Source organism: Anarrhichthys ocellatus, unplaced genomic scaffold (genome assembly GCF_004355925.1).
Source record: "Anarrhichthys ocellatus isolate YVR2014 unplaced genomic scaffold, GSC_Weel_1.0 scaffold22, whole genome shotgun sequence".
NCBI lineage: Eukaryota > Metazoa > Chordata > Actinopteri > Perciformes > Anarhichadidae > Anarrhichthys > Anarrhichthys ocellatus.
The window spans coordinates 4,352,266-4,369,460 of NW_022280052.1; the positions used below are offsets into that span (position 1 = coordinate 4,352,266).

General features: G+C 42.5%; 1 protein-coding gene across 2 annotated transcripts in view; it reads left to right on the top strand.

The window, feature by feature from the left end:
• Positions 1–17,101, top strand: part of kdm4b (lysine (K)-specific demethylase 4B) — a 34,714-nt gene extending 17,613 nt beyond the window's left edge. For both annotated transcript variants that reach the window (XM_031859505.1, XM_031859506.1), the window contains exons 8-14: positions 2,561–2,698; positions 8,565–8,761; positions 9,041–9,288; positions 10,052–10,263; positions 12,360–12,459; positions 13,503–13,663; positions 13,959–17,101. In XM_031859505.1, coding sequence (XP_031715365.1) covers positions 2,561–2,698; positions 8,565–8,761; positions 9,041–9,288; positions 10,052–10,263; positions 12,360–12,459; positions 13,503–13,663; positions 13,959–14,246 — 1,344 coding nt within the window. In that variant the 3' untranslated portion in view covers positions 14,247–17,101. The remainder of the gene's footprint in view (positions 1–2,560; positions 2,699–8,564; positions 8,762–9,040; positions 9,289–10,051; positions 10,264–12,359; positions 12,460–13,502; positions 13,664–13,958) is intronic.
• Positions 17,102–17,195: the final 94 nt, after the last annotated feature.

The following is a 17,195-nucleotide window of genomic DNA, read 5'->3' on the forward strand; positions in this document are numbered from 1 at the left end:
CATTCTCCCTACTCTCTCGTCTGCTAACTCAAGTGTTTAGCTTAACACTCCAACAAAGAAAGCTGTTATTCCCCGGTCACAGGGACTCTAATAAATGTATGTCAAGTGACTGCATAAATATTTCTATGGTATAAAATCCGTAGCAGTGCATAGGCCACAGCATAATTCTCATTGCTTTAACAATACGCGTCATTTCAAAAACATTTTTGGCCGAGAGGAGTATGACATGCATCAGAGGTCCCAAAGCTGGAGTCAGACCCGGGACGTTGGGGTTATATACTGTACCCACACTGCTACAAAGGCAAAGACCTTCGCACACACACACGCACACACACACACACACACACACACACACACACAGTCGTGTCAAGACGTGGTGAAGGCATTGCTATTGAAATAATAAAGAAGCTTCAAATATATCATGTTTGAAAGAGGAAGTTAAGTTATGTATGCCTGACTAATTGTTGCCTGATAACATTTGTGGGTCTTGCATAAGAAGGAGTGGGCACACAGGAGGTTAGTGGCTCAGCTTTGATGCAAACACCACAACTGCTGCAGGCTGCACTATTGACACAGTAGGAGAAGTGATCTTCGGTCGTGTCTCTCGTAGGAAATTGATTGGCATTCTTTTTGTTTTTGTTCTATTCGGTAGGCAATATACATCTTCACAATGCAAAAACTAATAGAAGATTGAGGAAAAAGGAAAAAAAAAAAAGTGGCACAGAGCCGGCATACAAAGTTCTCCACTGTCGCAGAGGGGCCCCCCCCCCCCCCAACCCCAGTTATCTTTTCACTCCCCCCTCAGGATGTCATTATCACAGCGAACATGTTACTCGTTACACACCTACAGTACTCTCGATTCATGTGTAAAAATAAAACCGTCTTCTTGCGTTTTTGCAGAAGTAAAAAGGGATGTTTGATATCTGAACCACTGCCTTTAGTTGAGGAAGTTTGTCTCTGACTCTCAGCCTCTACCCCCGTTTCTCCCCGCATGCCTGTCACCTTGTCTGGCTTGATGTGTCGCTTGAATGCCTGGATCCAGACTTCACAAAGAAGTTGCGATCCACAACCAGACATATAGGGCTTAAGTTTTGGGGCAACACGTAAAGGGAAAAAAAAAAATATGCTTAACTTGTCTTCACATTTTTAAACATTCTCAGAATAACTCTGAGCTCATGGGAAGACACTCAACCCTTGGAGCAGCAGTCATGTTAGGCTGAATTAATTTAGCTCGCAAGTCAGATAAGCTTAGAGAAAAGTTGCTGCGGTTGTTAGACTCATGAGTGATAATAGAATATGTTTTAGAAAAAGATCAGATAATACCTTAATTGACGGAAAACTTGGAGTCACAGCTGCAAGTATTACATGTGTTCATCTGAAACGATGCTTCATTAATAAGATTAAAGCAAAAGGGGTTCATTTGGCGTAGAAGAGGCTCTGGGTTCCCCAGGAGGACTATTTTATAATCCTGCTGCCCCGGCGACCCGGCCCCGGGTGACTGGAAGAAAATAAATGGAAAATGGCAAAATAGCATTCACCTGCATAGTGGCAAACACATAATGAAGTGATACTGTACATTGAGGCTACGCAGGTACTGTCCTTAAGTATACTTTTAAGGTACTCATACTTTACTTGAATATTTCTATACTATGTAACTTTATACGTCTACTCCATAACATCTCAGAGGGAATCATTGCACTTCAGTTCCTAGCTACTATTCAGATTCTTAATGCAAAATATAAATCAACTAAAGAACTAAATAAATAATAAAAAAATGTCACTGTGCTCTAGTAAATAGTTTAATCATAAACACATTAGTTGTTTAAATATGAATGGTGATGACACAGCAAAAAAGTCACACTCGCAAAGCATGGTAAACGAGACTGGGTCTGTGTTTCAAGACAGGTTAAATAACTTTATTTATATAGCACCTTTTAACACAGAGTTTGCAAACAGAAAGCTCAGTGAGACTGTTGGATACGTTAAAAATAAATGAAATAAAATAATAAAAGATAAAAAGGTTGGGTGTGTCACGTCGGGAACAGGGCGCTCTGTCACTCCTCGCAGGGAGCGACTAAGTTGAGGGCCCCAGCAAAGCAGCAGTCCGGGGGAGGACTGTAAAGCTGACATGGCCAGAGCAGCGAACCACTTTACCCCCTGAACTATAGCCAGTCGCTGTGCACCACTACAGTGTGCCAGGAGAGGGCCAGCCAGCCCATCTGTTGAGACGTGTAAAAATATTTTTGGTTCATTATTAAACTGTCGCGAGACAAATCAGACTTTGACGGGCTGCCATAGTCTAATAGTCAACACAGTTATTGAAATAAGTGATTTAAACAAAACTAAAGTTTTCTGTGTTTGAGGTTTTCATATGATCATTGCTACTGAAGAACGCCTCAACAAAATAAAAAGTCCAATAAAGAATATCAAGAAATGACGATATTTATGAAAACTTGAGAAACAAGTGTTGTCTTTTAAACAAAGTGTTTTTGTTTTTAAAAATAGTCGTAACATGTTAAGATTTGTAAGTCTTGTTCTGTTTTTCTTGCTGTATGAACAGATAACTCAGAATGAAGGAGAGTTTATGGTCACCTTTCCTTACGGCTACCATGCTGGCTTCAACCATGGCTTCAACTGCGCAGAGTCCACAAACTTTGCCACCCTTCGCTGGGTCGACTACGGCAAAATGGCTACCCAGGTAAGATAAGACGGACAGATCTGCGTTTTTCTTCAGTCCTGTATCATTGAAAGTCAGTGTAACTGTAAAAGAGGTAATAGTGATACATTCCACATAGTGAAAGCTGGACAATTAACAAATTAATCTCAGAAGTTATGTGAAATTGTACATTTGTGGTTCCTGGAAACCTCCACCTAAATCTCCACCAATGTCGTCATCATCACACAAACACCCCGCGGGCAAACGCAGACACTGCACTTGAACAGGTTTGAGCCGATGTATAATTCAGCAGCAACTTTACAGCCTTCTTGCTTTGGCTGTTTGGTTCTCTGAAGGGATGAAGTAATAGATCGTATCGAAATATAAAAGCTGCGTGTGCCTCTCTGCTTCACACCATCTGTTACCGACACTAACCGTACCCCCGCATTCCTGCATTGACGCAAGCTGCCTCCTTGCCCGTGGGCTGCTGAGCATGAAATTGACAGGGCATGGGCCGGTTATAGACGGGAGCCCGTATCCAATGCCCTCTGAAAGAACCTTCCTCCTTGTCTCCTTTCTATACATTCCTCTAAATGTTCTTGTTCACGTCCCCCTCTCTTTCCTCACGTGCGAGTGTTCACATATATGGGCGTGAGTCGCTTTTCCTTTGCTTTCTCTCTACTTGGCAGCATGTCGGATTCATGACGTGACAGTTTGCAGTACTACATGTCTGTCCCTTCTTCCTCCTTTCTCATTTTTGTCTTCCTACTTTACCCATGTGGCCCCTTATAATTTAAGAACCACTAGTCCAGGCTCCAGCAGTCTTCCCTCCATCCAGCCCAGTGCTCCAGGGAGCATCCGCGCTACACTTGTCTCAGCGTAATACAAAAGAGTGGTCCACTCTGCACCGCTAATCCAAGTCGACAAATCGTCAGTGCGCACGACACACGCAGTCAGAGGAATATGAAGGAGAACAGCTTGGCTCTTTCTGCCCGTCCACCTTTTTCTTTTCGTCTTGCCCACAGACTATTTCATTCTCTTGGGGCGGTGTGGTAGCACGGAGATTGTCCCATAACCAGTGCTGCTTAACTTCAGTCCCAACTGCAGTCGTTGTGCTTGTCCTCAAGCAAAACCTTACATCCATTCAGACTCCCTCACTCATGAATAATTGAGAAAGAAGGAAGGCTCGATGCCTCTTCACTGTCAAAAATTAATTCATCTCTTTAATAAGTGGGCCCTTTAAGAAATGAGATTTTTCTAAAACCATTTGGATTTTTTGGCCACCAACCGAGCCTCTCTCCTTACATACAAAAAAATCAATCAGCACTGTGACCCTCCTGTATGTGCTCGTTAGCTTAAGGCTTTTCCAAACTCCCGCTAACTCGGCGACTTCAAGTGGCTTTTTTTGGCCACGGTTTCAGTTGTCAAGAGTAAAGTTAGAGCAGTAGCTACAGATGCATCTAGATAGTGTATTGGTCTGGAGAAAATGTAAATTTATTGACTGAAGTCTTTGATATTTTATTCCAAATGCCTGCAGGTCCTGAACACATAAATTGGACCACCTGTTTTTAAGCTCTTGGAAGCCAAGTTTTTGAATACAACTTTAAATACAACTCAGCCCTCATGTTAGACCATGAACTTCTTCTTCAAAGCAATATAATGCAGCCTCGGTCAATTCAATACACACAGAACGTGCAACCGTTTGTTCTTTGTTTTAGCATTGACCTGTCTGAATGTTACAAAGGTTGGCTTTAAGTAATGTAGTCGTACATAGAGTCCTACAAATAATTGTAGTGCATTTTCAGTGAGAAATTGGGTTTTATATAGCTGGCCTCTGCCAGCCACTTGCTTGGCAACAATGAAGTCTCTCGTATCTCTCTTGGTCTTTCTAACTCCCCCAATCTCCCCCCCCCTCTCTCTTAAGCTCAAACAGTCATCTGTTAACTCGTTTGGCTTGTCTCCCCTCCCTCTTCCGTCCTCTCCCCACTGAGCCTTATTCTGTCGGCGCCAAACGGGACAGTGAACGATGGGGCTCGAGATTGAATTTGTCACTGTTTGGGGGCTGCCAGCACACAAAGAGAGAGAGTGAGCTCGGGCATGCTTCATGTCAGTCTTCTTAAATACAGACTCCCCAACTGCTGACCCATCTGTCTGAATTACCAAGCGAACACACACTTGCGGTCAAAGCAGGCCCACTGTCAGCAACCCTTGCAAGCTGTGTGTGCATCTACTTATACTTCTATTATTTCCGACATTGCAGTCTTAATTAACCTTCTCCTCAACCTTCCTGAATATGCATTAGATTAGTTATAAGCCTTTTTATAAAGTATCACAGGGGTTCAGCATCTCACTCAAATAACTTCAAACAGGCTATTGACTTTAGTTGACTTTTGTAGGAATCAGCTTATACCAAATCAGAACAACAATGTACCAGGCATCAATATCCATGCACAGAAAATCACATTCACATTAGATGCCAGGGACAAAAACTCAGAAGTTTAGCCCATCTTGATCTGTGCCACCATGTGATTAGAAAGAAATTCAGGTAAACATTTAAACTAGTTGGTTTGGAATAAACAGGAAAATCACTTAAAGCAGGAAGTAGCTGCACTAGTAGCCATACTGAGTTACATATTTAACTGTACAAGTTTGTTAGCAAACAGCTCAGCATTGAGCCCACTGAAGATGGAAAAATAACCTTACAGGTTATTTCTGAAAACAGTTATGTCTGCAGCACCATTATGTTGCTGAATGTTATCAGTTTCTGTGTTCTGCCTCTCTCCGTTGGTGTGGTGCTTTGTCACACTTTGCTGCTGTTCCCTCAGGCTTCCGCTGTGATTTTTCTGTCTGCGAGAGGAGCACAAATCATCCTCTTGGTTCTCCGACTAAATCGCATCACTTTTTCATCCTAAAAGTGAATTGCTGAGGACCCACACTCTTTTTAAAAAAAAAAAAAAAAAAAAAAAAAAAAAAAGTTTGCAGACTTGTCTTGTTTGGGCCAACCCAGACATGTTGTGACTAGACATACAGAATTTGTATTAGACTTGGTTTATGTGTAACCTATGTCCATGATTACGATCAACTCGATGCATTATTTTAGATGTGTGGTCGGCTCACTGCAAACAGATAATAAAGCATGATTGTTATTGTAGCAAACACTGCAGAGAGCCACGGACAAAAACAGAAAAGAAAACATTTTCAATATCTCTTGAGCAAACTAGGTTTTTATATTTGGTAACGACCATAAAAAGATGATTATTGGCGACTTCAGTTTCAAGGCAAGCTGTGTAATACCCAGTGTACCCTGCCACCATTCACTGCCAATAGAGGGCAGCCATATTGTAATCAATGACGGAGACACACAGTGAGATTGGTGGATGCTGTTTCATCACAGTAGAAATATTGCTGACATTTACAAGAGAAAACAAACTCTATGGATGCAGCAATGCAGTGCTAGTTCTACTGTTTGCTATGCACCCAGTTGCAGTCTACAGTTGTGACAGCCATACACCACGCATTAATTAACATTTCTACATAGCTTACAGTTTATTTTATCTCCCCCTTTCTATTCAGCATGTTAAGCAGCTGCTGGTGAATGGGGGTGTTTATTAGGAGATAAATGAGGGACAAAATTAGTGCAATTTAGTCAGTATTTAAACCGTAGAAACATTCGTTGAACAGAAACGGGCAACTTAAGCTGCAGATATGTTTTTGTCTCATTGCACAGTAGGTTTTAACAGCATGGGCCGTTGGAAGGTATAAAGGACTGCTGTTCAGTGTGTTCTGCATTTTAAATCCCCTCACCAATACTTCTTGTTTCTTAGATCATCATCAGTTATTTCTGTCGTCATCAGTCACAGCGGGATCAAAGCAAGCATCAAGGCTTTTGAATAATTATATTTTCCCAGTCACTGTTGGCCGGGTCAGACGGGTCAGAATACACGCCTGTTTTGTTATTAGTGCTTGGCACATCCAATGTGTCCACTAATTCATCGAGTCCCCAGGCTCGAGGTCTTCTGTGACTCCAACGATTTAGCTTCATTAGGAGCCCAAGTATACTTCAGGGCTCATTGACCGGCTGCCTCGGGGCCAGTTTTTGTTTTCCCACATCTTGTGCATCTCCAAATCTGTTTCCCTCCTCTAATTAAGTTTTTACAAGATAATAAAGTGTAACTCATCTTGGCCCTTGAGGATGGCAACAATCTCCATAACCTCTTAATAGTTTCATAAAAATAAAATGAGCCTTTTATATCCTTTTTACAAATGATAATAGCACATTTTGCCAAGTACAATCAGTGTTGGAGCAACACTTATTTTGTGTTCTTTTTGCATTTGTAGTTTTCATGGCATGTCGATGTTTTTGCTAAAGGTTTCGTGATGGTAGCAATTGGCTGCACTCATGCTCACTCGCCCCCCTTCTGCCCTCCCACTTTCTGCTCCAACACCTTCCACTCCACACCCTGTTTTTATGTTTCCGTCTGTCAAGTGGTGTCTAGATGAGATGTAGGCTGGATATTGTTTTGCTGGGGAGGCTGAGTCGCCGTGTTTCCAGTAATTGAACATAAGGCTCTCAGTACAGCTCATAAAATAATAGGGCCAGGTTTTTAGCAGCAAGCAAAACACGGAAGGAAATATTTTCGTCTCTGTCTTCACCCGTCTTTGTTTGTTTTCATCTCCTTCGTTTTGTTTCCTTCATTCCCAAACTTTTCTCTGCTTTACCTTGCATTCTGTTCGGCACTGTGGTTTCATTTTTACAGCTCCTCCCTTCTCTACTCAGCAGAATGATTCATTGATGCATAATGCCATTATTAAGGTTTGTGGAGGCACCTTGAGGTGTTGATAGGATACGGCTATCTCACACAGATAGCGCTCATTTACACCTGAACTATCTGCACATGGCCAAAATTACCATCTACACAGTACCACATTGACCAAAGTCTTATTAGCTGCCATTTTACTCACTACCATCTTTTAGCCTGATGCATATTTACATCCCCATTGGACACCAATTATTGTCCACTGTACACTTATGGCCTTACAGAGATTATAGTGATGTATTATTCAAACCTTTTCAGCCCACTTTCTGTCTTTCATCTTGCCCCAATCAGCTTTCACCAGTCACCAGATGCAGCACAACAAACTCGGCGCATGTCATCGTTTCAATAGAGCTAAACCTAAAGACTAAAACAGTCGCCACTTTTGGTTTGTACTAACCGTCTTTATCTTTATACAGCTGTTGTGCTAGGCTCGGACCCTGACTCTTTTTACGTGTTCATGCACAAAATGCCCTTCTCACTCCACACTGCAGTAATATGTATAATATGATTAAAAAAATCACTATCATTAGCAAATACGGCTGTCAACCCTATTCACTGGCTGCATAAATTTAACCTTGCTATTGTAGCTCCCTCCATTCTGGGATATAATTCGGATGAAATCAAGTTGCATCAGGTGTATCATAATTAATGCGATTTGCATATATAATGTTTCAAATGCAGAATTGGAGCATATTCATAATGTTTACTTGTTCATTGCAAAGAGTAAAACCTCTTCAGCGGGGAGTATAAAGACACCTTCTTGGCAGAGTGCATAGCACACTTGTCATAGAAATAGATCTAATGATGCATTCATTATAAAACACGACATATTCTTTATGTAAATGCATAAAATTTCAGTACACGAACAATCTCTCCGTCAAATGGAATTTCTGCAGTGACGCGCTTTTCACCACCCCCTTCCATTCTTTTGTTTGGGATTCTTCGTCAGTAATATTGTAATATGTGTAGCACCTGCTCCATCTGTAGACAAACACCAGTATTCCCTGTAGAGGAGTAGGCTTGTTTGCTTGCAGCTATTCTCCAGTCTTAACATACAGGCATCTCTTCCTTCTCCACTTGTTTTTCTCCAGTGTACCTGTCGTAAAGACATGGTGAAGATCTCCATGGACGTGTTTGTGCGCTGCTTGCAGCCGGATCGCTACGAGATGTGGAAGCAGGGCAAAGACACCGCGGTGTTGGACCACCTTAAGGCCACTGGGCTCAGCAGCCCCGAGCTAGAGCGCTGGAGGGAGCAGCGTGTAAACCACAGAGCAAATGTCCTGAGAAGGTGAGAGGTCACACTATATATATTGTCTTGAAGGAGGACTTTGGCAATTTTTTAACCAGCTTTGTATCATTACAATGTGGGTAGTATATGCAAATGAACAACACCCAGAGCTACCCGCTCAATTGCCATCAAAAGTCATCTGGTGGACTTTTGCTGGCTCTAGGGCAAATGGCAACATGGAGGGAAGGTTTTGATCTATATCTATATAGATCTATCTATAGATCGATCTCTAGATCTAGATCTAGATCTATCTATAACGGTCATCGTGTTTCACTCCAGGGCCATGCAGAAGATGAAGCAAGTCCGTCGTTTAAAGCTGGAGGAGGTGAAGGTGCTGGCGCAGGAAGGCATTGAGTTAAATGCTGCCGAGTACCAACATCAGGTGGAGGAGCGTGAGGCCCAACGGAGGCAGGAGAGAGAGGAGCGTCTAGCCAAGGAGGCCATGATGACCCTGGAGGCCATGGAGCGTGAGGAGCAGGAGGCTGCCGAAGCTGCTGCCAAAGTCGCAGAGAATCCAGCTGTAGAGGGTGAGGACGATATAAGCAGTAAGAGATTGTTTGTTTGAGTAAACGCACGAAACAGGAAGTTATGAGGTGTTATTCCAGGACATGTCACTAGATTAACGTGGACGTGATCTCTTAAACTGCAGCTGCACTATGAAATGTGGATAACTCAACTCTATCAAAAATCATTCCAGATGGAATATTCCAAATTCATCCCGTCTCAGCTCAATCCCCACCCCATTAATAATCTCAGTACCTCATGCTGTCTATCACCTTTTCAGCCTCCTCAAAGTTTTTTCATGAGCCCTCACTGCTCCGAGGGGAATTGTTGTGTTAAGTACTCATGTGCTGCCAAAACATAATGAAGTATAACCTAAGAATGAAGCCTTGCTCTCATAGGAGCAAAGAGGAGTGTGAAATCTTAAGGGGTTAATGGTTTAAATGTTGTACTACCTTGTCATGTACAGGTGCCTTCATCATTTTAACTGTTAATTGTAAAAATAAATGTTATTTGAAAGGGGGAGCGGGAGTGTTCTGACCTTGTTGATAAGCTTGCACTTCAATAATAATGACATTCAACTATAAGCTGCAATGTAACCTGTTTCTCTTCAGTCTCATGTGCGTCTTCCCCAGGCGTACATGGAGGCTTTTGCAAGCAATAAATAATCCTTTGGAGTATTAAATTGCTATTCATCGCACCTTAAATAGTCGCAACAGGTTTTCTAGTTGCCACAACAGCCATCACTACCCTTCTAAAGTTCTTGTTGTTGTTTTTTTTTTTGCCAAGAACCCGAGGCCAAACCACAGAACCTGACTGAGGACACAGAGAAAAAGAAGCAGAAAAAGTCGAAGAAGATGTCAATTATCCACAACGCTATCACTGGGTTTGAGGAAGCATTTGAGCAGTTTGCTACATCCAGCATCAAGACTTCAAAGAACTCCATGGTCGGTCAACCAGAGGAGGGGGAGAGTGATCTCCCAGCAGACAACAAGCTGGATGTGAGTGCCACCCATGTTAGATTGTTCTGCTTTAAGTTGATTCGATTTGTCCCCGAGTTGTAACAAGTTGTTAGTATCCAACAGGGCAGCAAACGTTTATTAATCTCAAGCCACAGTTGTTGGTATTTTACTGCACAAATATTTAGCTGGCTGATCTAAAGTAGTAGAGCTGAACCTCTACGTTTTAGTTTTCTGACACAGTTTCAGTTAAAGTAGGTTAATTGATAGCACTGCAAAATATACACAAATTAAATCCACAAAAAGAATCTACTGATTTACAGTGGGTACGGAAAGTATTCAGACCCCTTTAAATTTTTCACTCTGTTTCATTGCAGCCATTTGCTAAAATCAAAAAAGTTCATTTTATTTGTCATTAATGTACACTCAGCACCCCATCTTGACAGAAAAAAACAGAAATGTAGAAATTTTTGCAAATTTATTAAAAAAGAAAAACTGAAATATCACATGGTCATAAGTATTCAGACCCTTTGCTGTGACACTCATATTTAACTCACATGCTGTCCATTTCTTCTGATCCTCCTTGAGATGGTTCTACTCCTTCATTGGAGTCCAGCTGTGTTTAATTAAACTGATTGGACTTGATTAGGAAAGGCACACACCTGTCTATATAAGACCTTACAGCTCACAGTGCATGTCAGAGCAAATGAGAATCATGAGGTCGAAGGAACTGCCCAAGGAGCTCAGAGACAGAATTGTGGCAAGGCACAGATCTGGCCAACGTTACAAAAGAATTTCTGCAACACTCAAGGTTCCTAAGAGCACAGTGGCCTCCATAATCCTTAAATGGAAGAAGTTTGGGACGACCAGAACTCTTCCTAGACCTGGCCGTCCAGCCAAACTGAGCAATCGTGGAAGAAGAGCCTTGGTGAGAGAGGTAAAGAAGAACCCAAAGATCACTGTGGCTGAGCTCCAGAGATGCAGTAGGGAGATGGGAGAAAGTTCCACAAAGACAACTATCACTGCAGCCCTCCACCAGTCAGGGCTTTATGGCAGAGTGGCCCGACGGAAGCCTCTCCTCAGTGCAAGACATATGAAAGCCCGCATAGAGTTTGCCAAAAAACACATGAAGGACTCCCAGACTATGAGAAATAAGATTCTCTGGTCTGATGAGACCAAGATTGAACTTTTTGGCGTTAATTCTAAGCGGTATGTGTGGAGAAAACCAGGCACTGCTCATCACCTGCCCAATACAATCCCAACAGTGAAACATGGTGGTGGCAGCATCATGCTATGGGGGTGTTTTTCAGCTGCAGGGACAGGACGACTGGTTGCAATTGAAGGAAAGATGAATGCGGCCAAGTACAGAGATATCCTGGAAGAAAACCTCTTCCAGAGTGCTCTGGACCTCAGACTGGGCCGAAGGTTCACCTTCCAACAAGACAATGACCCTAAGCACACAGCTAAAATAACAAAGGAGTGGCTTCGGAACAACTCTGTGACCATTCTTGACTGGCCCAGCCAGAGCATTGACCTAAACCCAATTGAGCATCTCTGGAGAGACCTGAAAATGGCTGTCCACCAACGTTCACCATCCAACCTGACGGAACTGGAGAGGATCTGCAAGGAAGAATGGCAGAGGATCCCCAAATCCAGGTGTGAAAAACTTGTTGCATCATTCCCAAGAAGACTCATGGCTGTACTAGCTCAAAAGGGTGCTTCTACTCAATACTGAGCAAAGGGTCTGAATACTTATGACCATGTGATATTTCAGTTTTTCTTTTTTAATAAATTTGCAAAAATTTCTACATTTCTGTTTTTTTTTCTGTCAAGATGGGGTGCTGAGTGTACATTAATGAGAAATAAAATGAACTTTTTTGATTTTAGCAAATGGCTGCAATGAAACAAAGAGTGAAAAATTTGAAGGGGTCTGAATACTTTCCGTACCCACTGTATGAGAAAAAAAAGTTACAGCGTGCCCACAGCAAAACACGTGAATTACAGCTTTTTAATATATTAAAATTTAATTTAATTTTATAATTTGAAATTGGTGTTTACTGCTGTATATTGCAAAGTTAAAAGCACAGAAAAGAAATGTAAAAATACGACGGTATGAAACAATCTTTTTGTTTTATCAGGCATCCTTCTCCAAGGTGAAGAGTCGCCGTCACCCCCTCAGCAAGCCGACCATGCGCTCCCCTCTGTCCATCCTCAAACAAGACCCGACCAGCGACAAAGGTGTGTGTTTGTCATTGCTCATTTGTTCAACCGTGAGTGTATTTTATTGTAAATATATTTATATTTTAAGATCTGTATCATTTGTATGTAACGTTTTTCTTTTGAGCAACTACAAGAAACTTAAATTTGATGTTGTTATTGGCGGTCCCTGTGAATAACAACGTTGGTGTATCCGAGTACCAGATTCCCTTTTAGAAAACCTCTCATTTTACTGGAGTCTCTCCCCCCCAGTCCTGGTTCTAGCTCTCCCATGCCTTCCTTCCCTCTGACACTGACTATTATTCATCTGTCGTCATTCCTCTGTCCCCTTAATTATTCATCCCACTCGGTGTCCTCTCCATCAAGGTACTTAAAATGAAGAAGAAACCATTTTTGTTTTGATTATTGATCTGGAGAAAGGAAAAACAAACGGGACCAAAGCTCCCTGTGGGGATAATGAAATCAAGGCCTCGTTTCCCTCCCCTCCCTTCTGTCTTTTTCTTTTCATTTTCTGACGGACAGTTATTGATCCGGGGATCATGACTTCCAATTACCTGCTTTCAAAGTCACTTTATGTCCGCGACGGGGGACCTGACTCGGGGCATGTCCTTCAGAAGGGTGGATAGGGAACAAGGGGGAAGAGAGGGCTGGTGGGGGAAGAACATAAAGAGTTAAATGGCAAGCTTATAAAGAGTTCTTCCTGCCTTCTGTCCAGGTTTAACAAACTGTCTGGATCAGTAGCTTCAGGGGGCTTTACTGCAAAATTGATTCCAGACCCACAACAGCGAGTTGTTGATGCCTGTGCCAATTATATCTGAAGTGGTGGTGTTGTTGTCTGGAACAGAACAGAATTTGTGTCTCTTGGTAAGGGCTCCGTTCTAAAAAAAACATCCTTGTGCTTTTCCAAAAATGCTTCACATGCATTTCAGACAAAAATAAAAATAATTACCAATTATGAATCTTCCAACATCTCTTCAGTGTGCATCACTTACTTCATATTGTAGATGTCTTCTTTTGAAGCAGCAAATCATTTGTGTGTTTGTTATTTATTTTTTTACCCACAGAGCTGTCGTCCCCCATGCCACTGGACAGTGACATGAAGAAACGGGAGCACCTGTGGCAGAATCACTCGCCCAACTTCCTGGCAGAGAAGGCCTTCAATGCTGCAGTGGCAGCACTCCAGCCACACTGCGCTATCTGTTCACTCTTCTGTCCCTACACAAAGGTACAGCCACACACTGCAACTAAAGCACATATGTGTCAGTGAAGGAATGATGGTCGGGATTTTTGAAGTAGTAGTTGTTCCGTTGAGCAGGTTTGTGGCCTTTGTGAAGTCCGTAGTGTGAGTAGTAGCAGTTTAGGTGTAACTGTAGTAATGGGAAGACCGTAACTGTATAGATAACTCTTAGAACTACAAATTACAACAATAACCCCATCCTCTCTCCATTCATCACCATTGTGAAGGCTGACATGGATACAATCCGCTAACGGTATTATCTTCTTTCCTCTGGCCGTTCCAGCCACACAAAGACAGTTTTGTTGTAAATGACACCCAGCATGGCTCCTTTCCCCGCCTGACGCGTCCCCTGGTCCCAGAGATGTGCTTCAGCGTTGGTGCAGGCAACACTGAGCCTCCGCCCACCAACTATCACATTGGAGAGGACGGAACCAGTCCTCTGCTCTGCTGTTCATCCTGCCACATGCAGGTTCATGCCAGTAAGTATAAAAACCCTCAATTGTGTGCCAAAAACTGGAGTTCCCTAAATGGCCACTCTAGGCGGGCTCCAAAAGCAAAACAATCCCCATAGAGCCTAATGTTAAAATGCCCAATTTTACAGCAGAAATAAGCTTGTTCACAGCTTGGTGGGGAAAAAAAAAAAAAAAAAAGTTGTGCCATGTTGCTAGCAGCAAGCTGTCGGCTCTGCTGCGTTACCCGGCTCCCTTCACAATGGCTTCACAATGGCTCTTCAGAAACCTAGGGCTGATGTTACAGCGACTTCGCTTGGTGACAGCTGTACAAGTTAAAACGTCTTTCCCTTGCATATCTAATAGTTTTAGCTGAGCAGTTAAAAATGAATCTGAGCCCAACAGCTCGCAGCTCCAGGAAGAGCAAGTACAGTCACTGAGAACAGCCTCTGGTTTGTCAGGATGTCACATTTTTTCTATTTTTTATTTATTTATAACAAAAGTAATTGAACTATTAAGAGCTCATGCTAATTTTAACTATTAAAGAGCAAACGTACAATTAAAAAACCAAAAAATTGTAAACGTTCTTTGCTTTCTCCTTATTGTTGTGGAAAGGCTATGTTTGATTCTGTTCAACTGGGAGACTCTTGGCTGAGGGCATACTGTAGCGTCTGATTTATAACACTCCATGGGCTTCAAGCCCATACACAGACTGACAAGCTTTACAGACAGACTCTACTGGGCATTTCTCTACTCTTTTTACTTTATTTCATCCTTGGACCCCTGAGAATAGTGTTGGAAAAATAGGAGGCACAGAAGATGAGACTCCACTACAGCAGTACAACAATCTGCCTGCTCAATCCCCCTGTTGCCCCGCTTAGTGAGGCGTCCTAGTTCAACTCTCCTTGACTCGGGTTAAAATAGCTGAGAGGCCGCTCAAGCAATGCAAAGGCCTCTCTGAAGGCAACACACCAAAAACTACCCCAGCTCTTATTTGCTCTGCTTTCCGCACTAATCATATTTCACAAAGAAATTCAGCTATTGAGGGAATATGGCTTCTGTCAAAGCAAAGCGGGAAAGGACAGGCAGCTTGTTAACTTTGTGTATGAGTGTATGAGCATTGGGAGCTCTGTGCTTGGCTCTACTTCTCATTGCTAAATGTTAACAAATAGAAAAAGGGTCTTTTGGCGAGTTGTTTATGTGTGTGTGTGTGTGTGTGTGTGTGTGTGTGTGTATATTGGTTGGGGGATTGGTGGAATATGTCAGCGACTGGCTGAGTACATTGCCATTTGGCTTTTTTGGGCTCACTTTATTCAGCTAATTAAATGGTCTGCCTCCAAAGAGCGAGAGCTGCTCAGCCACGGCTCAGCACGCAGAGAGAGACGGTGGGGAAAACAGCATGTAGAGTCAGCATATTTTCAACGCGGGGAAATAAGGGTTCATTTCAACCAAACCAGAGTTGGTGATGGATGGAAAGACTAACCAAGATCTAATCCACTGCTTGAACAGATGATCTACCAGCTGGAACAATGGCAGGGGCGAGCAGTTGTAGAGCCGTGCTACACACACACACTACATGTGTGAATATATCGGCAATTGCTGGTCGTTGGGCTGGTGGTGTCTGGTTGGAAAGTTGTAGTATACAGTCAGGGCTGTAAGTATTTGGACGGTGACACAATTTTTCTAATTTTGCCTCTTTACACGACTCCAATGGATTTGAATGGAAGCAGTCACTATGTGGTTGAAGTGGAGACTTTCAGCTTTAATTAAATGGATAAAACAAAAATATGACATGAACCGTTATGGAACTATGTCCATTTTTATACAGTCCCCCACATTTACAGAGGCTCAAAAGTAATTGGACAATTGTCTGACAAACGGTTTCATGGCCAGGTGTGGTCGGTTCTGTCACTATTTCATGTCAGATGATGCAGACAATAGGATTCAAAATGTTAAATTAGCATTTGGTAGCTGGTCCATGGAACTCTCAGCATGCGGACCAAAGAGGTGTCAATGCAGGTGAAGGAGGCCGTTATTAGGCTGAAAACACTGAACAGACCTATCTGACAGATGGCAGAAACATTAGGATTGACCAAATCAACAGTTTGGTACATTTTTAAAAGGAAGGAATGCACTGGCAAGCTCACCAACACCAGAAGACATCTAAAGTGGATGATCGCAGAATTCTTTCCTTGGTGAAGAAAACCCCTTCATAACATCTACTGAAGTCAAGAACACTCTGGAGGAGGTCGGCGCGTCATTGGCAAAGTGTACAATCAAGAGATGCCGTCATGAATCTAAATACAGAGGGTTTACAACAAGCTGCAAACCACTGGTAACACTGAAGAACAGGAAGGCCTTTACCAGAAAACATCTGAAAAAACCTGAGCAGTTTGGGAAAAAGATTCTTTGGATGGATGAAACCAAGATGAACTTGTACCAGAATGATGGAAGAGAAAAGTGTGGAGAAGGAAAGGAACGGCTCATGATCTGAAACATTCCACATCATCTGTCTAACATGGTGGAGGCAGTGCTATGGATGGGCATGTATGGCTGCTAATGGAACTGGGTCTCTGGTGTTTATTGGTGATGTAACAGCTGATAGAAGCAGCAGGATGAGTTCTGAGGTGTTTACGGCTAAACAATCTGCTCAGATTCAGCATAATACTACAAAACTGATTGGATGGCGCCTCACAGTGCAGATGGATTATGACCCAAAAGATAATGTGAACACAACCCAAGAGCTTCTCAAGGCAAATAAATGGAATATTTACTGAAAATAAAACTGAAGGCAGAAAGACCCAGAAACAGCAACTGAAGGAGGCTGCAGTAAAAGGCCTGGCAAAGCATCTCCAGGGGAAAACACTCACTGTTTTTGATGATGTCTATGGGTGCCAGACTTCAGGCAATCATTGACTGCATTAAAGTATTAAAAATAATGATTATATTCACAATTATGTTTGTTTGTCCAATTACTTTTGAGCCTCTGAAAATGTGGGGGACTGTGTAAAAATGGCTGTAATTTATATATGTGTGTGTGTGTGTGTGTGTGTGTATGCGTGTGTGTGTGT